General features: G+C 31.1%; 2 protein-coding genes and 2 long non-coding RNA genes across 7 annotated transcripts; 2 read left to right on the top strand and 2 right to left on the bottom strand.

Moving 5' to 3' along the window:
* Positions 1-1,654: 1,654 nt before the first annotated feature.
* LOC101249567 (probable cyclic nucleotide-gated ion channel 14) lies at positions 1,655-6,114 on the bottom strand. 4 transcript variants are annotated; one of them, XM_004245262.5, is made up of 8 exons: positions 5,852-6,114; positions 5,728-5,762; positions 5,108-5,648; positions 4,316-4,528; positions 3,905-4,206; positions 3,502-3,613; positions 3,006-3,242; positions 1,655-2,842 (listed from the first exon to the last, which is right to left on the bottom strand). In XM_004245262.5, exons 2-8 carry the CDS (start codon positions 5,754-5,756, stop codon positions 2,096-2,098), a joined length of 2,181 nt encoding a protein of 726 aa, XP_004245310.1. In that variant the 5' UTR covers positions 5,757-5,762; positions 5,852-6,114; the 3' UTR covers positions 1,655-2,095. The 4 variants fall into 4 exon arrangements, with proteins under 4 accessions (XP_004245310.1, XP_010325200.1, XP_010325199.1 ...); XM_010326898.4 differs by having other exon boundaries at positions 5,931-6,114; XM_010326897.4 differs by having other exon boundaries at positions 5,728-5,780; positions 5,931-6,108.
* Positions 6,115-10,504: 4,390 nt separating this feature from the next.
* LOC101266057 (uncharacterized protein At5g43822-like) lies at positions 10,505-11,104 on the top strand. The gene has a single exon (XM_004245386.3). It carries the CDS (start codon positions 10,505-10,507, stop codon positions 11,102-11,104), a length of 600 nt encoding a protein of 199 aa, XP_004245434.1.
* Positions 11,105-14,015: 2,911 nt separating this feature from the next.
* Positions 14,016-16,247, bottom strand: LOC138337795 (uncharacterized). The gene is made up of 2 exons (XR_011211241.1): positions 16,132-16,247; positions 14,016-14,925 (listed from the first exon to the last, which is right to left on the bottom strand). It is a non-coding gene; the product is annotated as an uncharacterized lncRNA (long non-coding RNA).
* A 2,342-nt stretch (positions 16,248-18,589) lies between these two features.
* LOC109120959 (uncharacterized) lies at positions 18,590-19,135 on the top strand. The gene is made up of 2 exons (XR_002028383.3): positions 18,590-18,731; positions 18,908-19,135. It is a non-coding gene; the product is annotated as an uncharacterized lncRNA (long non-coding RNA).
* Positions 19,136-19,761: the final 626 nt, after the last annotated feature.

Here is a 19,761-nt window from a genome sequence, read left to right as displayed (position 1 = left end):
ATGTTTATTTAAGACTTTTATAAAGATTAACATTTTTTTAGGAAAAAATGATCAAAATAGTCCTTAAATGTATGGACTTAGATTGATTTGGTCCCTCGTATATGAAGCTTATGGAAAACGTCTTTTATCTATGTTAAAAACTTATCAATTTAGTCTTTCACTCGAAAACCTTAACTACACAAAAAAAAATTCTGTCAAATTAAACAGAAATGTGCAGCTCACCATGACATACAAAGATTTTAAACAAAATCTCCGTTTTCTTAACTCAATTCCAAAGAATGAAAACTCTCGTCTTTTAAAAAAAAACCTCTTTTTCTTGTAAAATCAAACTATACAAGTTTTTTCCATCGTTGAACCATGTTAATCAAAAGAAACTCCAATAGATCGAGCCCCTCTTATATATGGTAAGAATTTACTTTGCTTCTAGTCGAGGAAATCCAAGGGCCAGCGCCTATTTGGTATTCAAAATTTGTTGGGTTGTTAGTACTATTTTTCCAATGTTTTATATAAGATTATTTTTTTCTTTTTGGTGATACGAAAATCAACTTTTCAAGAATATTTAGATGTTATGGTATAAAAAGTATACAAGTTTTTTAACACCTAGAATGTGGTCTTAATCGGCTAAAATATGTAATCTTTTAACTGCAGATTTTGTGTTCAATGATATCATGAAGGATTGATAAAACATCAACCACACAAACAGTATGTTGGTGGTATCATTGATTACTTTAATTATGTTAAATTGAAGAATCTCAATCTAACTGACTTGAATATAATGGTCGACTTATGTGGTTAAAAAAATTCATCCTTAAAGATAGAGTAGTAGAGTTATATATTGAGCATTTGGACTCTTATATTGGAATAGTCGATACAATTGAGTTTGGTTGCAGAACTAGTCGCATTCCAGAGAATGAAGATGTCGTTGGACCTGTTGACAAAGAGTTTGAAAGGGAAAACTTATCCTTGGGAGATGATTTTGAGGATTATGAAAATGAATTCTCCAGCGACGAGATGATGGTTGATAAACAAGGACACTATAAACATTGTTTTGACGATGACAGAAAGCTTGTTACTGCTGAAATTCAAAAAAAGATGTTACATGAAGATGGGGATCCTGATTGAGTTAACTCTAAAGACAATCCAAGTCCATACATTAAGGACTATTTTGATCATTTTCTCTTTTTTTAGTTTCATGCCTTGAATATCGCTATCCATGTTACTAGTCACCCCTGCAGGTAGCCGTCATACTTCATTATCAATTATCATCATCATTGTTGATCCTTATTTACGATCATCATTATCCTAATAATTATTATCATTAACTAGTTAGTTACTATTACATGGTGTCAATCACTATCACCATCAGTTATCATTGTTAATCGTTATTGTTACTCATTATCACCATTGATCTCTACCCCTAACACCATCATTTATCACGACCATCCCGATTAAGTCTGACAATGAGGGCGCGGGAACAAAACGACACATGTTTAAGGTTGTGCGGGGCAGAGAGGAATGCGAGGCAGGTTTATTTAAAAAACTAATGCAGGGGCTGGGGCGCGTTGCAGGTCTATGTGATAAGAGTAATAGAGCATTATCAATTAAGAAGTTTCTTTAAAGTTACTAAAATATTCAACATAGTAAATGGAAATGATTCGATCAAAACTAGTAAAATTTATTACATGCTTCACAGTTGACCTATAAAAAAAATGTTAAGCTAGTTTTCATATAACTTTACATTAACATACATTGTTCACTAAGTTAAAAGTCTCAAGTTTGCCAACATAAAGAGTGAAACATAAAATTTACCCTTTTGTTTTTCTTCAACAAACACTATCCTACAATTCCTGTTAAGTCTTCTCACATTTTATAGGGACCTATTTTCCCTTCACCAAATTTTTACTTACAAGTACAGTCTATTGATGATTATAATTAATCAACTGCAGCACAACCTGTCTTCTTTTCCTTCTTTTCTATTAGTAAGAAACTTGAATAATGTTCTTCAAATTCACTAGTATTGTCTTTATATTGCTTCTTTGGTTTTCTGTATAATTTCACCTGTGGAAAATGGTCTTTAAATCGGGCATATGTTGAGCTAGTCGTCATCTGGCTCAGCCGAAAAGTCAGGCTCCTCGGGCTTCTGAAACGTAGGCATGTCCATATCCTTCATCTTCTGAACTCCTCTCCTTGTGTTTGCAGCAAATCTTGATGCCAATATTGTAACTCCAAGGTTTTGCTTTACATTTGAAGAGTTTGTTGGTGTAGTCTTTGTTTGTTGATCATCCTCGTGTTCACATTCACTTTCATATGCTGATTGATCATCCTCAGGAGCATAAGACAAGGACTCACCTCTATAAAGTTCTTTGGCTAGCTTTCTCCTCTTGAAACGACGCCAAGCAGCTTGAACAAAACAGGCAGCCCAAGTTCTCCAGTGGTGAGAGTAATAACGGAAAGTGTGCTGTAGCTTCTTACTATGAAGACGTCTGAATTGATTGGCTACAAACTTGAGATCCTCTGCATGTAATGCAAAAGCTTCTACTTCTGATAGCGCTCTCACTGTTCTCGTTGATGAAGGCAAGTTAAGAGTGGATCGTGGCAACAACGCCCAGGCAAGGAGTTCCTCACCACAAAAGTCACCTGGCCTCAAAGTAATTGAGTTGAAGAAGCCTGTCCGCCCCCCATTTGTAGTTGAGCTCTCTAATGTTCCTCTAATAACAAAGAGCATTTCAGTTACTGGATCACCCTCACGTACAATGTACGTTCCTTGAGTACTTAACGAAGAACTCAGACGTTCACATATGGCATCAAGCAGTTGATCATCCATTTGCGAGAAGAAGGGAACCTGCAAAACAGAACAACTCAAGCAAATCAAAGAAGAAAGAAAAATACATTTCACCTGTTTGAGATTATCGCAGTACCAAAATGCAAGTACTTTGCGTCATTTCAATAACTATTGATATTACAAAGTATGGGTGTAATGAGCGAACCCAGAGAGAATGACTTACACGCCGAACAAGGTCTAAACATAGGTGACGTTGGATGTCACGACGAAGGTCTGAAGGTAAAGCAAGCAGGATAGATTCTTCATCTACTCCTCGAGTCGCAAGCCACTTGTACTGTACAAAACGTCTAACACGTTCTTGTAGATCCTGAGGAAGTTGGCGATGCCTCATCCATTCTTCAGTATCTCGTCGCTTGAGCCTCCACTCTTCAAGCCTCACAGTGATAGATTGTAAGTATGTCTTCATCAATAAAAAGGGAGAAATTAGACTCGAGTTAGAAGAGCTTTCTTCAAAATGAAATGTTTAAGTTCACAATATAGAAGATGTAGAAAGCAGCATTCTCTGTTGTAACTGCAAAAACAATGAAAGACTACTGGTCCAAATACACATCAACCAAAAAGCATCAAAAGAAAGAGAGGCCAATCTTCGCCAAAATCCAAAGTTGTAGTCTATATGAGCATTTCAAATGTGATATTAAGACAAGGTTTGTCACTCATACCTGCATGTTTCCAATCAAATGAGCAAACAGAACTAGCCCAAAAATAGCAATAAGAATGGCAAATGAAGTTTCCCATATATATGTGCTTGTGGTCAAGTTTTGGCCGTAAGAACTGCAAAAGATCAGAAAACAAAGTGCTCAATATCCCTGATTCGTGATGCTGCAGCAAATAGCACAAATGCAGATAATCGTAATTACCAAAGATATACTTAAGCAAAGTTATTTACATGGCTATTTAATATATAATAACTGATTTTGAATATTGACTTAAAGATAAAACCTTATACACCATAAACAAAAACCATTTTGGACCTTTGAGATATATGCAATTGATATTAAAGAAATTTTGCTTGATAATCGACGATACTAGTGGCCAAGTTAATGGTCCTATTGGAAACCATACCTCAAATTTTGTAAACCCCACCACAAACAGTACAAGTACTTCTCAAGGAACTTAGAGGATACAACATTGTTTGTAACTGCATTAGCAAATATTCCAAAGTCGAAAATGGTCGAGTTAGAAGGATAGCAGTTGCTGAAAACTTGGGTGCTGTTTACCCATGTTATCCTGTCTGCATGGTCTGTGGTACCACAGTCGAGAAAACGACTGGAGCATTGTAAAGGACTAAGCTCCTTTTCACAAGCTATTTTCCAGCATGTAGCATATCTCTCAATTGACAATAAGTACCAGGAAGCACCAAGGACCTACAATAAAAGAACCTGATTCACTATCAACAGTATCAAAGACATTAACAAAATATTTCTATTTATACAAATTGCAAGTACCTAAATTTAAGGACAGGACTAAACTTACATGGCTTGCCAACATGTAGAGTAGCAAATTGTAAGCCGCCCCGGCCCAAGCTGTTTTCGTGACAACTCCAGCAGCTTTAATAATTTGAGAACTCAATGGGAAAATCAGATAGAGTCTTGGCAGATATTGCAGCAGGACTATTAATACAAGCGCATTGTTGGTGTGATCGGAATGAGAACTTCTAATTGCCGGTATGATGAACCATATTACAATCTGCAAAAGGACAAACAGCTAAATCCATGAGTATTTCTCTCTTTTTATAACATGAAGATGGATTCTACTCCAATACTAAATGGTTAATTGATCTATCATGACTTGTAATGTAATTGTTTCCTATAATAATTAGCATCGACATAGATTCCAATAGTTTAAAAGAACCGTACATAGCTGAATTTGTTTAGGCAGAAACAATAGCGGAACAAGAATTTTCACTAAGGGGGTCAAAATATATGAAGAAGTTAACACTCGAAGAAGCCAAAGGAAATTCAACATCTACTCATATATACATAAAAGATAGTTTTAACCATGTATAAACAATGTATTTCCGCCAAAGGGGGTTCAGATGCACTTATTAGGAAAAGGCCATTTCTCCATTTATAAAGATAGCTTTTCGATACATAATGTTCAAAATGTACAACAACAATCACACTAACAACAATTCTCCACTCGTCAAGACATGTTATACTAGCCTAATTCAGGATTATTTGTTCTTCGATCTTATTAAAACAAATGATCAACTAAACAAAGACAAACTAAAGCGGACTTCATTGTTGAATCATGATTATGAAGTACCTGAGGAAGAGGCAGAGCAGCAATAGCATCAATGAAGAATTCAGACTTCAAGTACTTCCTTGCAATCAATTTCTTATCCATAACAAGTTCACCCCTTCCAAACACCCTTGAACTTCTTGAAACATAAGCAGTCCTAAACTTAAATATCACATGTAACAAATAGAAAACATCTGCTACTGTTCGAAAACATGTAACACTAATCCCAAGATTCAAGTCAATTGTCATACATGAAGATTTCCCCCTATTCACCACTGATGGAAGGTAAAAAAACAATGGATCCATGAAGAGAGCCATCAAACAAGAAAATAAGAACACCCTATTCCATTGTATAACAATTTCACTTCCTGGATCAAGAATTTTCTTTTTCCCAGGTACATAATTTTCTGGGAAAACCTTAAATTTCCCAAATTTAGGAACTTTACTAGCTCCAACTTTGTCAACATTTCTACCATCAAGATACAAAGGTAGCTGCTTTTCAAGAACATGGTTCTCATTCTTCTCCCATGAACTTTCAAGATTCTGTTTCCCATCATTATAAAACCTAATAAAATCCTCAAAAATATCAACAAAAAAAAACTAGAGATCAAAAAATACAGAAAAAAATACACTTGAAAATTTACCTAACCGTCTTGGCTTTCTTGAACTCCATCAGAACCTTTACAGACAAAAATACCTACAAATCTTCAATACACAATGCAGAAGCCAAGAAAATACCGAAATGGTAAAAAAAAATTGAATCTTTACCCTTTTCAAGAAGTTCCATTTCAAGTATATGCTTATAACTTATAAAATAAAAATGTAAACTTTGCTCAAAAATACTCACATAGTTGAAAAATTCAAGAATTTTCTCAAATGGGGTTTGAAAGTAACCATAAAAATGAAGAAAGAGGAGTTGAAGTGGGCAGAAACAACTCTGGTTTTCTGTGTATATTTAATTTAAAGGGGTTGACTTTACTTGGAAGATCACAAAAAGACAAAGAGTAGATTAAAGAAAAATAGATAAAAACAGCTCAGATATAACTAAAATATATATATATATTGATACTGCAAATTGGATATGGAAGTTCAAGTGAATACAGTCGTGCAGGCCATAATAGACGGCAGTTTTTCTTTTTAATTTATTTTTAGAGAAGAAAAAACAGTCTAATTGAGATTAGGCAAGTAAAAATGGACGAAAAGAATATTTTTATATTTTTCGAAGAAAAAGTACTTATTTTGTTCAACATTAGTTATTTATTATTATCTTGACATATTATAAGGGTAATATTTTGAATATATAAATTTTAAACGTTTTGAGAAATGTCTAATATATTTAATACGGTTAAAAAATCAACAAAATAAATAAAAAAGTGTAAATAATCTCTTCATTTTCAAACTGAATAAGTATTGGTAGATAATTATTTTTAATATAATGAACAAGTAAAGATAGATAAAGTTTTTCCATTTTAAAAAGAATAATTTCTTTCCTTTTTAGTTTATTTCAAAAAGAATAACATTTTTTTTTTTAACAATTTTTTACGTGGCATGTTTAAGGTCACAAGATTAAAGAGCAACTTTGTACATTTTACATAACTTTAACTTAAGATCACATGATCAAAAGTTTTCTTTGTTTTCTTAAACTTCGTATTAAATCAAACCAGATTATTCTTTATGAAAAGAAATAATAAATACTCGATTTCTCTCATATTATTGGATCATTTTTCTAAAAATATTTATCCCAAATTATTTGATCACTTACTAAATTATGATAAAATGAATTAATTTTTTTCTATTTTACCCTTATAATTAATATCATCATCATGTTTAATGTTTCCATGATTTCTCTTCCAAAACTTTTGAACTTTCCAAAGAGTTCATTATATACTTACTTATTCATTTGTACTCTTGCTCTCACTCATTTTAAAGTATGTATACCTTTTTTATGCCCATAAATTATTTTGAATTCATTAATATTAATAAATGATAAATTAATAAATTAATTATTTTATTTATAGTTTCTTATAAATCTTATAAAATAAAAAAATCAGTTATTATGAAATGAGAATAATATCTTCAGCTGAAAAAATTTAATAATTAGGAAATCAAGAGTTGCATAAAATTATATTAGAGAATTTTTGGGACAGATGAAATGGACACTAATATCAAGAAATGCATTTACTAAATGCATCAAATACTCCACCTAGGTGGCATAAACAACTTGCTAAAAAGTATTGTTGGTAATTATTTAATATTATTTTCGTATATTTTTAATTTTCATAATTTTCTTTTTAAGAATTAAATTATAAAATTTTGATCAAAATTTTATGATGTGATTTTTCATTATATCGATATAAAAAAAAATTATAATTTATAATATTTTTCATATAATTTTTTAAATATCAAAATTATTTTTAATTTAAAATATAAATTAATATAATCTACATTAACTTTAAAAATTAATCAAATAAACATAAAATAAAATAAACGGAGAAACTACGAGGCATCACTGGTTAAAGAAGAGAGAGGGTTGAATGAACAAACTTGTAGTACTGCTATCTTATCAATAATATTCATCCATTATTAATTTCACACACTTACTAAAAATTATAAATAAAAATATAATTTTATTATTTTCTCTGTTTAATTTTACTTGTCAACCATTGAGTTCGTGTTACTATTAAAAAAATAATTAATAATATAAACTTTTTTACTAAATTGTCCTCCATGAAATAATGTCTTAAAAAATAAGTAAGTATTTAATATTGAGGGTAAAACATGAAAATAAAATTTATATATCAAAAGTAACAAGTAAAGATAAAAATTTTAAAATAAGTGACTAGCAAAAGTAATATAATCTCTTGAAAAATGTAATAGGAAAATGACGATAATTAATGATAAGGTTAGATTAGGAACTAAGGATAAATAGTTTTAGACATTCCAAAATAGTATAGTAAGCAATTATTGTTTAGACGGAGTAAGTAGTACTTATTTATATGATAAGATTCTATATAAATCTTTTGAGTCTATAATATTCTATGTAAATTAGAGGTGTGCAAAAATTGAATGATCGATAAATCGAATCGAAAAAAATGTTATTGTGTTATTATTATTGAATTTCTAATAAGTTTATAAAAAAATTATTGAATTAGTGGTCCGGTATCAATTTTACTATTACCGATAACTCAATAAGACGATTATTTTACTCTTCCTAATTATTAAATATTAATAATTTAATATATGATTAGATACTATAAATATATCAAATTATTAGTACTTTATCAACTTCACACTAGGTCGTTTTGCTAGTTTTTACTGTTAATCAAAACCTAAAGATTTAAGTAAGGGGTTCATATTTATAGCTATTTGATTTTAATTTTAGTTTTAGTTTTAATGGACTATTTTATTTTAGTTTTAGTCTGTAATTGTAGGTTATAGCATTTGCAAGTTTGTGAAGATTCGTAATTTTGTTAACGTATAAAATTTCATGCTATGTTTTGGTGGTAACATAACATCTATTATAGCCTTCACACTATATTTCTCTTGTTGATGCAATTTCTTATTTTCTTTCTTGTTTCACTATATCAAAACATTTAGAGAAGTGAGAAGGCATATACTATCTTACGGACACTTTCTTATCGGATAAATCAAAAATTGAATCGATAATAATCAAAAACAAATAAATCAAAAATCGCTAAATAATATCTTATTGATTTGTTACTGGAATAACATATTTAAAAATCAAAAATTGATAAACCAAACCGATAATACATAAAATCGAACAGAACCGACTGATGCACACCCCTCCTCAAAAAGTTGTCACGTTTCATCAATAGTAATTTTTTCTAACTCTAATACTCCATACCCACCACTCACCATACCCGCCTCTACCAGTGGCAACCACCCTCCACCTACGACCCATGTTATCTCACCCACCCAACCACGTCACTTCCCACCCCCTCTTCCTCACCACGGACCTCAATCCACGCTCCCTCAATTCTTCTTTTCACGAAATTGAAACTAAAGAATCTTTTTTCAAGGTTAATCATCACACAATTCACCAATCACTCTATCTTCTCGTTTCTGTTTAAAACTTATCTTTTCTTTTTGAGCGACTAATTTAAAATAGGCTTAAAGTACACAACTTATCTTTTTTTTTCTCCGTTTCATAATAATATTTAATTAAATTATATATGAAAAACTTTGAGATAAAAAGTTTTTTTATTACTCAAATTATGTGTTGTGTATGAGGATAAACAAAAAAGTATAAATATATTATTTAAAATTCTATAGTCTTGAATATAAATAATATAATTAGCTCGTGAAAGTATGATTAATTCATTTATTTAAGTTTGAAAATATATAATGACTTGGTTATTTAGTTATACAATCCATTTCAATTTAGTTTAATTGAAAGTTGAAATCGATTTGAGTTAAGTTATATAACCAAACTAACCTATTATTTTTCGTTAAAATATTTAACTAACAAAAAATCAGTTATCGTGACTCATTTGTTGGTTTAACTCATTTTATTTTACTTAAATTCCGTATGAATAACTCATTTATCACCTCAATCATAAATATGTCATACATATATTAAAATTAATTATTATTTTTTTATAAAATATATTAAAACAGATGATGTAATCACAGGTCCCACTGAGAATAAGCCCAAAATCAACTTTTGTGGTTTTCATGTGTCAAAACTCAAAATGAGTATATTCATATGTCGGTAGAGTCCCTTTTTCTGTGTAAACATAAAGACAATAGCTTGTGTTAGGTGTGACAAAATAATGCAATGTTATAATATAATAAAATATAAATGGCAAAAGAATTGCCAAATGTCCTCATTAGATGCTCATATGGAAACATTCAAATTTTGTGAGACTCTACAAAATTCATTAAATTTGAGTTAAGTCTATATGTGTTAAATTTTAATTAGAATTTTTGGAGATTGTTCAATTCTAAACTCTTTATATTTTAGGCTATTAAATTTCTTTAAAAGACATATCAAATCAAGAGATTAAATCAAAATCTTCCTAATTCAAAAAATATGATTTTCAAATCACGAATAAATAATTTATGAGAAAAGAATTAAGAGAGGAGCATAATTATATTTGTACCCGCGCTATTTGCTATTTATCAATAAAGTTATTTTTTTATATTTTATTTGTGATTACAATTTTATTTTCTATCGCTTCAAAATTGGCAAACAACACATTCAAAATGATTTGCAATTTTTTTTTATAATAATAAAAAAAACATTTACATATTTTGATTAAAACCTATCACGTGTTTGATGATGTGGCGAAACATATTTTGTCCTAATTAAGATGATCCCACTTTTCACTAACAACCACTAATTCCCCTCGCTACCTCTCTTTCTCCGGCCAACTCCGGTTAGGTTTGGGTAAATTGGAGATGGACGTTATAATTAAAAAGTATCAGCAGAGATTCAGGAAAGTGAAGGAAGAGATGGAGAAGTGGAATGAGCTACAATCTCGATTACTATCTCAATTCAACAATGCTTCTTCCATCATTCAGAGGTTACAGATTCTTCAGGATTCTAAGAACTATGGTGCTTTGACATGTGTTGAAGCCATTCAGGAAGCTGTCTTGCTGAAACAGATGAATTCTCTACAAAATATCTTGCTTTCAATGAATGAAACTATGGAAAAGTTTCATGTGGTTGTGTTGTCGCTTGATAAGATGGTTCGTGATGGTAGACAGCTCATAAAAGGGGGATCCGTTCAGAAGAATGTGAAACAGCTACAGCAACACGTCGGGATGAAGCCTAGCATTGCTGATTGCTTGGATGGGCTACAACTTCTTTATGAGATGCACCAATCAGAGTACCGTCTGAAATTGTCGGTCATATCAGCAATTTCAGCATTTGCTTTACAGCCTAGTGCAACTGATGATTTAGCTGCACTTCAGCAACTGTTGGATGATCAGCCTAACATCCCCAAAGAGGAAGTTCAAGTCATTTTTGAAATCATATTTGCTGAAGAGATAGCTTGATGTCTACTAAGCATGGATCCTTGGACTGATGAAGTGCTTTTGGAACTTGCAATGTGTTTTAAGTTAAGGAAGACTTCAGTTCTGGCTAAAGAGCAGGAAATATCTTGCACTTGGGTGCTAGAGTGTTCGAACTCTTCAAGTGTATGTGTCAGATTTTCCAAAAACCAGTGTATTTTTAGAGGATCCGCCATGGGTGTGGCGACATTTTTGGAGAATCCAAGCAACACCGCTTTGGTGAAGCAGAGAATTATCTTGATTGATCACTGTAGATGGAAGGTTTTGGACCTTGGAAATGGAAGAGATGACTTTAAGTGTTGTGTATACTCAGTTTCATTTATTTATATGTCTGCAACTTTGTATAAACAACCTTTTGTTTTATTTTTCCTTGGTCAGTAGCATGGTTTTGATTAAACAGCTAAATCCAATAATACAATTTTAACAAAAAAAAAAAAAAAAATTATAATCAATCATGTTATACAATTTAACTCATTAAAGGGAAGGGGGAAAGTTTGAAATATATTTAAATTTTATTTGAAATTATTGTAATAATTTTAAATTTTGAATCATATTTATTATTTTTAAAAATTATTTAATGGTATATTTTAAAAGTATACAAGTGTCAAGTTTGACAAGTTACTATTTATGATGATGTCATATTTATAATATCTACATGGAAATGTATATATCTTTAATTTTAATCAAAGTTCAAATATATTTTGAACTATTTTCTCAACAGAAAATAATCAATAAACTTTGTCGATATTATAATTAGAACAATCTTTTTTTTTTTTGGATAATGTCAAATTATTTTCAAATAGAGAAATAGGTAAATATATGATAATTTTGAGACATTAAGTAAAATGTGATGATCAATGATAAGTAAAGATGTAAATTCAATTATATATTTTATAAAGAAATGTTAAGTGATTTACCTTAACAATATCAAGTAAATAAACAATACTATAACTTATTATTTGAGTTACTTCAAAAAAATTTATATCTATAGATGAAAAACAGTATGAAGCTTGATTCATTTATGAGGATTTACGAGTGTCAATAATATTAATAAAAGATTTGATACATAATTTTGTTGTTAGACATATTTAAGATTTATAATAAACATTTAATGACGTAAATAGCACAGTATTAAACCTCATAACATGAATCTCTAAATATTTTTTTGATATTCAACCTCAAGACAAGTCCTAAAACTGTCTTCGAGAATAGTGGTGTTAATATTGATTTTCACAGCTCGATAAAATTCGAATTAAAATGCACGTGCGATATGATCCAAAATTGGAGCGTAAAATCCGCCTGATAATGTTGTAGGCACGTGCGAGGAAAACATAATATCCGCTAATCTCTTATAAAATTTGGAATAATAGAAAATACATATAAGATAAATATACAAAATGAACATAAATAATTTGAGTAGATAAAAGATAACCAAAATAAAAAGAAATACTATGTAGTTTTTATATAAGAGTATATTTGTTACCATGTGATTTTTGAGAGCGAATTTGATTATTTATTGAAGCTAACTGAATTAAGTTAATTCAATATTTTAAATGAGGAGTTAGCTATTTAAAACGGTGAGAAAAATACTATAAATTATATTTTTTTTCATAAATATGATTTTCTAAAAAAAATTATCTTAAAATATTGACAAAAAATTATACTCGAAAACAAAACTTGACAAATATTTTAAGACTAGAGTTGTGCATGGGCCCAACATGTCAGGCATAATGTAAAATGTTCTTTAAAATTTGTATAAAACAGAAAAATTTTATATGGTGCTAATTACATACTATTTCGAAAGTCTTCATAATTACAATAATTTTAAAATTTTCATTACTCTCAGATGCATTTCTCGGTTGTGCGATACATTGCAAATGAGACTTTACTTAAGATTTAATTGTGTTGGATTTGTCGAGTACATAGTCTCTACTCTGTTGTGTCAGATACACTCCTCCTCCATTGTCAGATACATTGATCTCTACTCATTATGTCGTGTCAAATACATTTCTCTATTGTTGGATACATTGGTTTCTACTCTTCTGTTGTGTTGGATACATTCCTCAATATGTCAATACATAATTATGAGCATGATTCATAAAGGGAGGGATGTATCCAAGAGGAAATTTTGTAATGAAATGTTATAAAACATGTCATGTACAAAGGAATATGACTACAAAATGAGGATAAAAAAGTAACTGCAGTTTCCGTGACCTCAAGGTTACGAGACTTGTGAGCTATCAAATTGCTCTACCACACGCCATAGATAAGAACTGAAAACTATTAGATAAAAAGAAGGGAAAAGGGTCTTATATACTCCTCAACTTTGTCATTTAGAGCTGATATACCCCTCATTATAAAAGTGGCTCATATATGCTCTTACCGTTATACAAACGGCTCACATATACCCCTGCCGTTACAAAATGGCTCACATATACTTCTAATTTTTTTTTGAAAAATTAGTTTTAAATTTATATTTGTTACTTCTAATTTTTTTAAAAAAAATTATTTAGGGGTATATATGATTCTTTTATCAAAGTTCAAGGTATATTTTAATTTTTTTCATACATAAATTATTTTTTGACTTCTTTTATTATAATTATTTGATTTTCTTATTCTTATTTTGTTTTTTCATTCATTCCTTAGTTTAAAGAAAAAAAATTAAACTATTTTTTTTGTGTGTATTGTAATTTAATTTCGTATTCGAAGAAAAAATTTGGTCATCTATGATAAGTTTTACAAGAATATTAGTGAAACATAAATAAATTTGATTATCAAAATAATAATTATAAATTAGTCATTAAAACAAAAAAAAGTCAAAAAAAAATATGTTTGACAAGGGCTACTATATGTAAAAATAAAAAAACTCATTTATACAGAATGATAAAAGGGCTACTATGATCATCAACAATAGAAATAGAACTAAAGTGTTAATTCTTACTTGCTCAATCTTGTTGTTCCTGGCAAACCATTTCACGAAGTATACACAATTAACTACAGATGATGAGGTGATTTGTTTAGTGTAGTGGCAGAGGAATACACTTTTCTGGCTTATGCAATTATTCAAAGAAAATAAACTATTCCAACAGTTAGCATGAGTAAACAATTCCAAATTCTAACAAAGATTCTTACTTAACATGTAAATGTGTAAGAATCGCTATCGATACGATGTGGGGCTGATTTGCTGACCGTAACGAACTTGACTTTGCCCCCAAAAGGGCGGGAAGACCTTTGAACTGGGCTGGGGAGGGATTGGGGTCGCTTTTCTTTAGGACTTTAGTCCGTAACAAGGCTCGAAAACCTCTGGCTAGACTTGAAATGGATCAGGTAGGGCATCCGTTTACGACGTGGGTGGAATTAACAGTTTTCTCTATTTTCTTCAATGGTAGGAAATAGGCATCAGCGGGGGTAAATGGGAGGAAACCAATCTGCAGTAATTCAAATTGCTCCTTCAAATCACTAAGTAAAATCTTGACTCACACATACCGCAGTGTATTGTTGTCAACTCACATAGTCGCACCTACCAGCAACAAGACGAATACTCCTTGCACGCCACTAAACGACGCTATTTAACGCTTCGCTTCGCCCAATACAAGAACTACAACTCAACCTAGCTTAAGGCTAAAGTCGTGGACTACATCCCCGTGAGAGCCCTCTATTTGACTAACATACTTCCCTTTGATCTCCCCCATACCTTCATATCAAAGTTGGAAATGATTGACCCACTCAATATCCGAGAGAGGGTAGGTTTAACACCCATCTTTATGGTTGTCCATCTGGACTTCTTAATTTTCTTCATGTGGTACCTGCAATCGAAAAATGATGATATACATTATACAAATAAAAAATAGGATAATATTGATTAGAAAATCATTTAAAACGAATAAGAAGTAGGGTAATATTAACTTAGAAAATCGTTTAATTTTTCTAGTTATCTTCAATATGAATTCATACAAACAAATTTTAGATGCAAGAAAAAGGTTTAGGAAATTTATTTCTTTCTTTATTCTGCCTTTTTATATCATAAGAGGCGTTTGAACAAACAAACAAATTTCTATACATAATTTATAAAGAAACATGAAAAAAGAAAGAGAACAATTATGCACCATCCATAAAAAAAAATACTAAAAGAAAGACTCTTTATTATTAGGGGGAAAAAGACTCAAATCCATATAGATAAAGATGTCTAAATCAGTGATCTTTAAGAAAAACAAGAATAAAGATATTATTTTCAGATAAAATCAGAACTGACTTCCACCATCTCCATCGTTTACAATAGTTGATTGAATTTGGTACACGAGTTATACTCTCTAGTTGTTTGGTAGAGTGTATTTGAAAAATAATTACTTTCTCTGTCGCAATTTATGTGACTTACTTTCATTTTTAGTCAGTTTTTTTTCAAAAAGAGTGACACATTTATATATTACACACAAATTGATATCATTCATTTAATTGGACCACAACTTTTAGAAGTCTTTCTTTCTTTTTTAGATTTTGTGTCAAGTCAAACTAACTCAAATAAAATGGGATAGAGGAAGTATACATTAACTATGTATATTATGAATAGGAGTTAGTTCCCTAAATAGTCACTTAAGTATTGATAATTGCGTTCAAATATTACTTTGTTTTATTTAGGACTCAAATATACTTAACACTTCAAAAATCTCATTCTCTCCTAACTTTAGATTTAATCATATGAATTATCATTGATCATTAGGAAAGTAAAAAATATGTTTTGAATCTTGTAGTGTTAAACTAAAGATATGTAAAAGATACTCAAATGTCACTTAAATCACATGATTTTAAACATTCAATATGCAAAGTTAAAAATTAAAGAGTTAGCCAAAAAAAAATATTCTTTTTTTTCTTTTTTAAAACAGACTAAAAATAATAAATAAGACAAACAAATTGAAATGAAACAACAAAATAATTTTTCTAAAGCAAAACTATAATAAATTCCATTTATTGCTTTAAAACTCGACAAATCAAATTTCGAGACCTAAGATAGATACCTCATTTTCTAACCCTAGAGTCAGCCTTGTAAATAGGTCTTGGAGGCGCTGCAGTCCATCTATGTTCTAATTAACAAAAGTTGAGACTCAATTTCTTCATAGAGATCTGACATATCTGTGTTATTGAAAGTTGAAGAAATTGAAGCATTTGGTTAACTCAGTGACAGATTCAGAAATATTATATTATATGTGCTCAACTATTTTTAGTTTGAAAAATGCTAGATAACGTGGATGTTCAGTTAATATATTTCATTAAGTTATTAGGTTGTTTATCACAAAAAGTTCTCTGGAGTTAACCATAATAATTACGCCTCAATTTGAGACAAAGTTGCGATAGAGAGAAAGATTCATTCAAGGCCATCTATATGATTGGAGACTTGAAGTTGGCTTTGCACGAAATCCATTAAAAACTTTCATGTTTGACAAGTCAAAAGTAATAAATATATTTTATTATACAAATAAGACTTAATTATAATATTAGTTTAAGAAGTCAATAATATATATAAAATTTATCACATGACATGTTCTTTTCGCTCTAAAAATATGAAAAATATTATCTATGACATCCCCTCCCTCCAAGTGTAGAGCTGAAGGAAAATGATTCAAGAAACACCACATAATAAAGAATCTTACCATAAACTCTTGCAGTTATCTACAAAAAGTACACATAATTGAAATGATGATTGAATTTGGCTTAAAATTTTTGTTTTATTTGTGCATTACACAACAAACAATTATGAAAATTAGTAATTAATTAAAGTACAAATTAAACAATAAAGCAAAACAATTATTTAAAGTGCTCGAATCTATGATTTTTTTTGATTCTCATATGCATTTCTCCTAATTTCCTTGTGAAAAAAAACTTTGTGCTTTGATTCGATTGTGAAAATGAATTTTCAATATACCTTTAATGTATCAAAATTTCAACCGAGCTATAGATTTGCGTATAATGACAGGAATTAGTCAGATCGGGTGTTGATGATAGAGATTGTACCTAAATTCAATGGAGCTCAGACCAGAAGGTTGTGGTGTTGATGATTCAGCCTGAAAAGGCAAGCGTAAGAGAGGAGAAATCAAAACAAGAAGAAGTGATTTGTTTTCCTTAATTTTAATTTAGGGTTTAGTTTACATTTAACTTTTTTGATTTTTGGTGTGAGAAAAGAATAAAAAATCATGAAATGTTTGTTTTTTTGAATGCTTGATGATTTGATTTTCTGTTTTCACTTCATTGCAGATGAAAAACCTATCCTTTTTTTCCGTAGATAGATTTTTCATCTGTAATGAAGTGAAAATAGAAAATCAATTCATCAAGCTTTCAAAAAACAAACATTTCATGATTTTTTTTCTTTTCTCACACCAAAAATGAAAAAAAAAATGTAAACTAAACCCTAAATTAAAATTAAGGAAAACAAACCACTTCTTTTTGTTTTTGATTTCTCCTCTCTTACGCTTGCCTTTTCAGGCTGAATCATCAATATTGTAACCTTCTGATCTGAGCTCCATTGAATCCGGTACAATCTCTATCATCAACACCTGATCTGACTAATTCCTGTCATCAAACGCAAATCTATAGCTCGGTTGAGATTTCAATATATTCAAGGTATGTCAAAAATTCATTTTCACAATCAAATCAAAGCACAAAGGTTTTCTCACAGAGAAAATCAGGAGAAATTCAGATGAGAACCGAAGAAAACCATAGGCTGTGAAGAAAAAATTGAAGAACAATGGAAGATTGAAGAAGAATTGCTTGTGTATTTCTCAGTACAACATACATGTATTTAAATACTGCACAACTAATTAAAAGAATTAAAATCATTCTAAATACAAATATATTTGTCTAAATCCTATTGGTTGTCTATGTAACCTCTAAAACAAACTTTTATTCCTTTTTGTGTTTCTCACGTGACCTTGTAGATACTTCTAGGTCTTATAAGATGGATGGTTGGGATTTGATCTCTTACATGTGTGGCTGAGATTAAACATATTCCTTGATAGGTCTTGATGATTGCCACGTACTAATGAGTCAAAATTCAGACCATGTTCCTGTTTCTTCATATCCTTCATCTTATCTGTAATTTCAACATCCCCTCAAGATGGAGGGTAGGGAAACGACACCCATCTTGTTAAGAATTCTATGATGAGCAGGACCAGATCAGCAAGTTGATCCTTGGAGGGAACAAATTGAAGAGAAATGAGCCCGGAAAGATACTGTTGCCAGACAAAATGACAGTCAAGCTTCACGTGTTTCGTTCTCATGAAACACTAGGTTTTTGGCTATATGAATGGCCGCTTGACTATCTGGACGAATAGGGATCGGCAACAAAGGAGGAACAGAGAGATCAGCAAGAAGGCGAGTTAACCAAGTCAGCTCGGCAACTAATCGACACATTGAGCGATACTCAGCTTCCGCGGATGATAAAGAAATGGAAGCTTGTTTTTTTCGACTTCCAGGATATTGGAGAACCTCCCAAACAAATAAAGAACCCACTTATCGACTGACGAGAGTCGGGATAGGACGCCCAATCTGCATCGCAAAAGGCAGAGATGGTGAAAGAATGAGAAGCTATGAAAAAAATGCCTTGATTAGGTGAACCTTTCAGGTAACAAAGAACTCTTAAAGCAACTGTAAAATATTTTTCAGAAGGTTGTTGCATAAATTGATTGAGGCTCAAAATGGCATAGCATAGATCTGGACGTGTGTGTGTCAAATAATTAAGCTTTCCAATGAGGTGCCGATAAATTGTTGGATCTGACATAAGCTTTCCTGAATCTGCAGTTAATTTGCAAGATGGATCCATCGGGGAAGACACGGAGTGCAGATGAGAAATGTCAAACTCCGCAAGAAGATCTAAGATATATTTCCTTTGACTGATTATTATCCCATTTTCATCGCGCAGAATTTCCATTCCTAGGAAATAATGAAGCAAACCAAAATCTTTGATTTTGAACTCAACATGTAAGAAATCTTTGAGACGTTGAATTTCTATCACGTCATTTCCTGTAATGAGAATGTCATCGACATATACAGCAACAATAGAAACCAAATCACCTGTATGTTTAAAAAATAAAGAGTAATCATTCAGTGATGCATTATACCCCTTGAATTGCAAAGCACCAGCAAGTTTGGCATACTACTGCCGGGAAGCTTGCTTGAGACCATATAAGGACTTGCGAAGACGATAAACCATAGTAGAATCAGGTGGAGCCAAACCAGGAGGGAATTTCATGTATACCTCCTCTTGTAAATCTCCTTGCAAAAATGCGTTATTGACATCAAATTGTGATATAGGTCATTGTTTCTTAGCTGCAATCGATAAAAGACACCTGATCGTTGTCATTTTAACCACGGGGGAAAAAGTTCCATTGAAATCAATACCCTCTCGCTGAATGTCTCCTCGAATAACCAATCTGGCTTTTAGGCGCTCAATAGAACCATCTGCACGATGTTTTACCTTGTATACCCACTTGCAAGGCAATGCCTTTCTATTCGAGGGAAGAGGAACAACATCCCACGTGTGATTTGTTTTTAAAGCTGCTATCTCCTCTTGCATAGCCTTTGACCAACCTGGATGAAGAGAAGCTTGATAGTAACTGTTAGGTTCTGTGATTTGATAAACTGACTCCAAGAAG

Source organism: Solanum lycopersicum, chromosome 8 (genome assembly GCF_036512215.1).
Source record: "Solanum lycopersicum chromosome 8, SLM_r2.1".
Classification (NCBI taxonomy): Eukaryota; Viridiplantae; Streptophyta; class Magnoliopsida; order Solanales; family Solanaceae; genus Solanum; species Solanum lycopersicum.
This window is presented reverse-complemented; position numbering and strand designations above follow the sequence as displayed.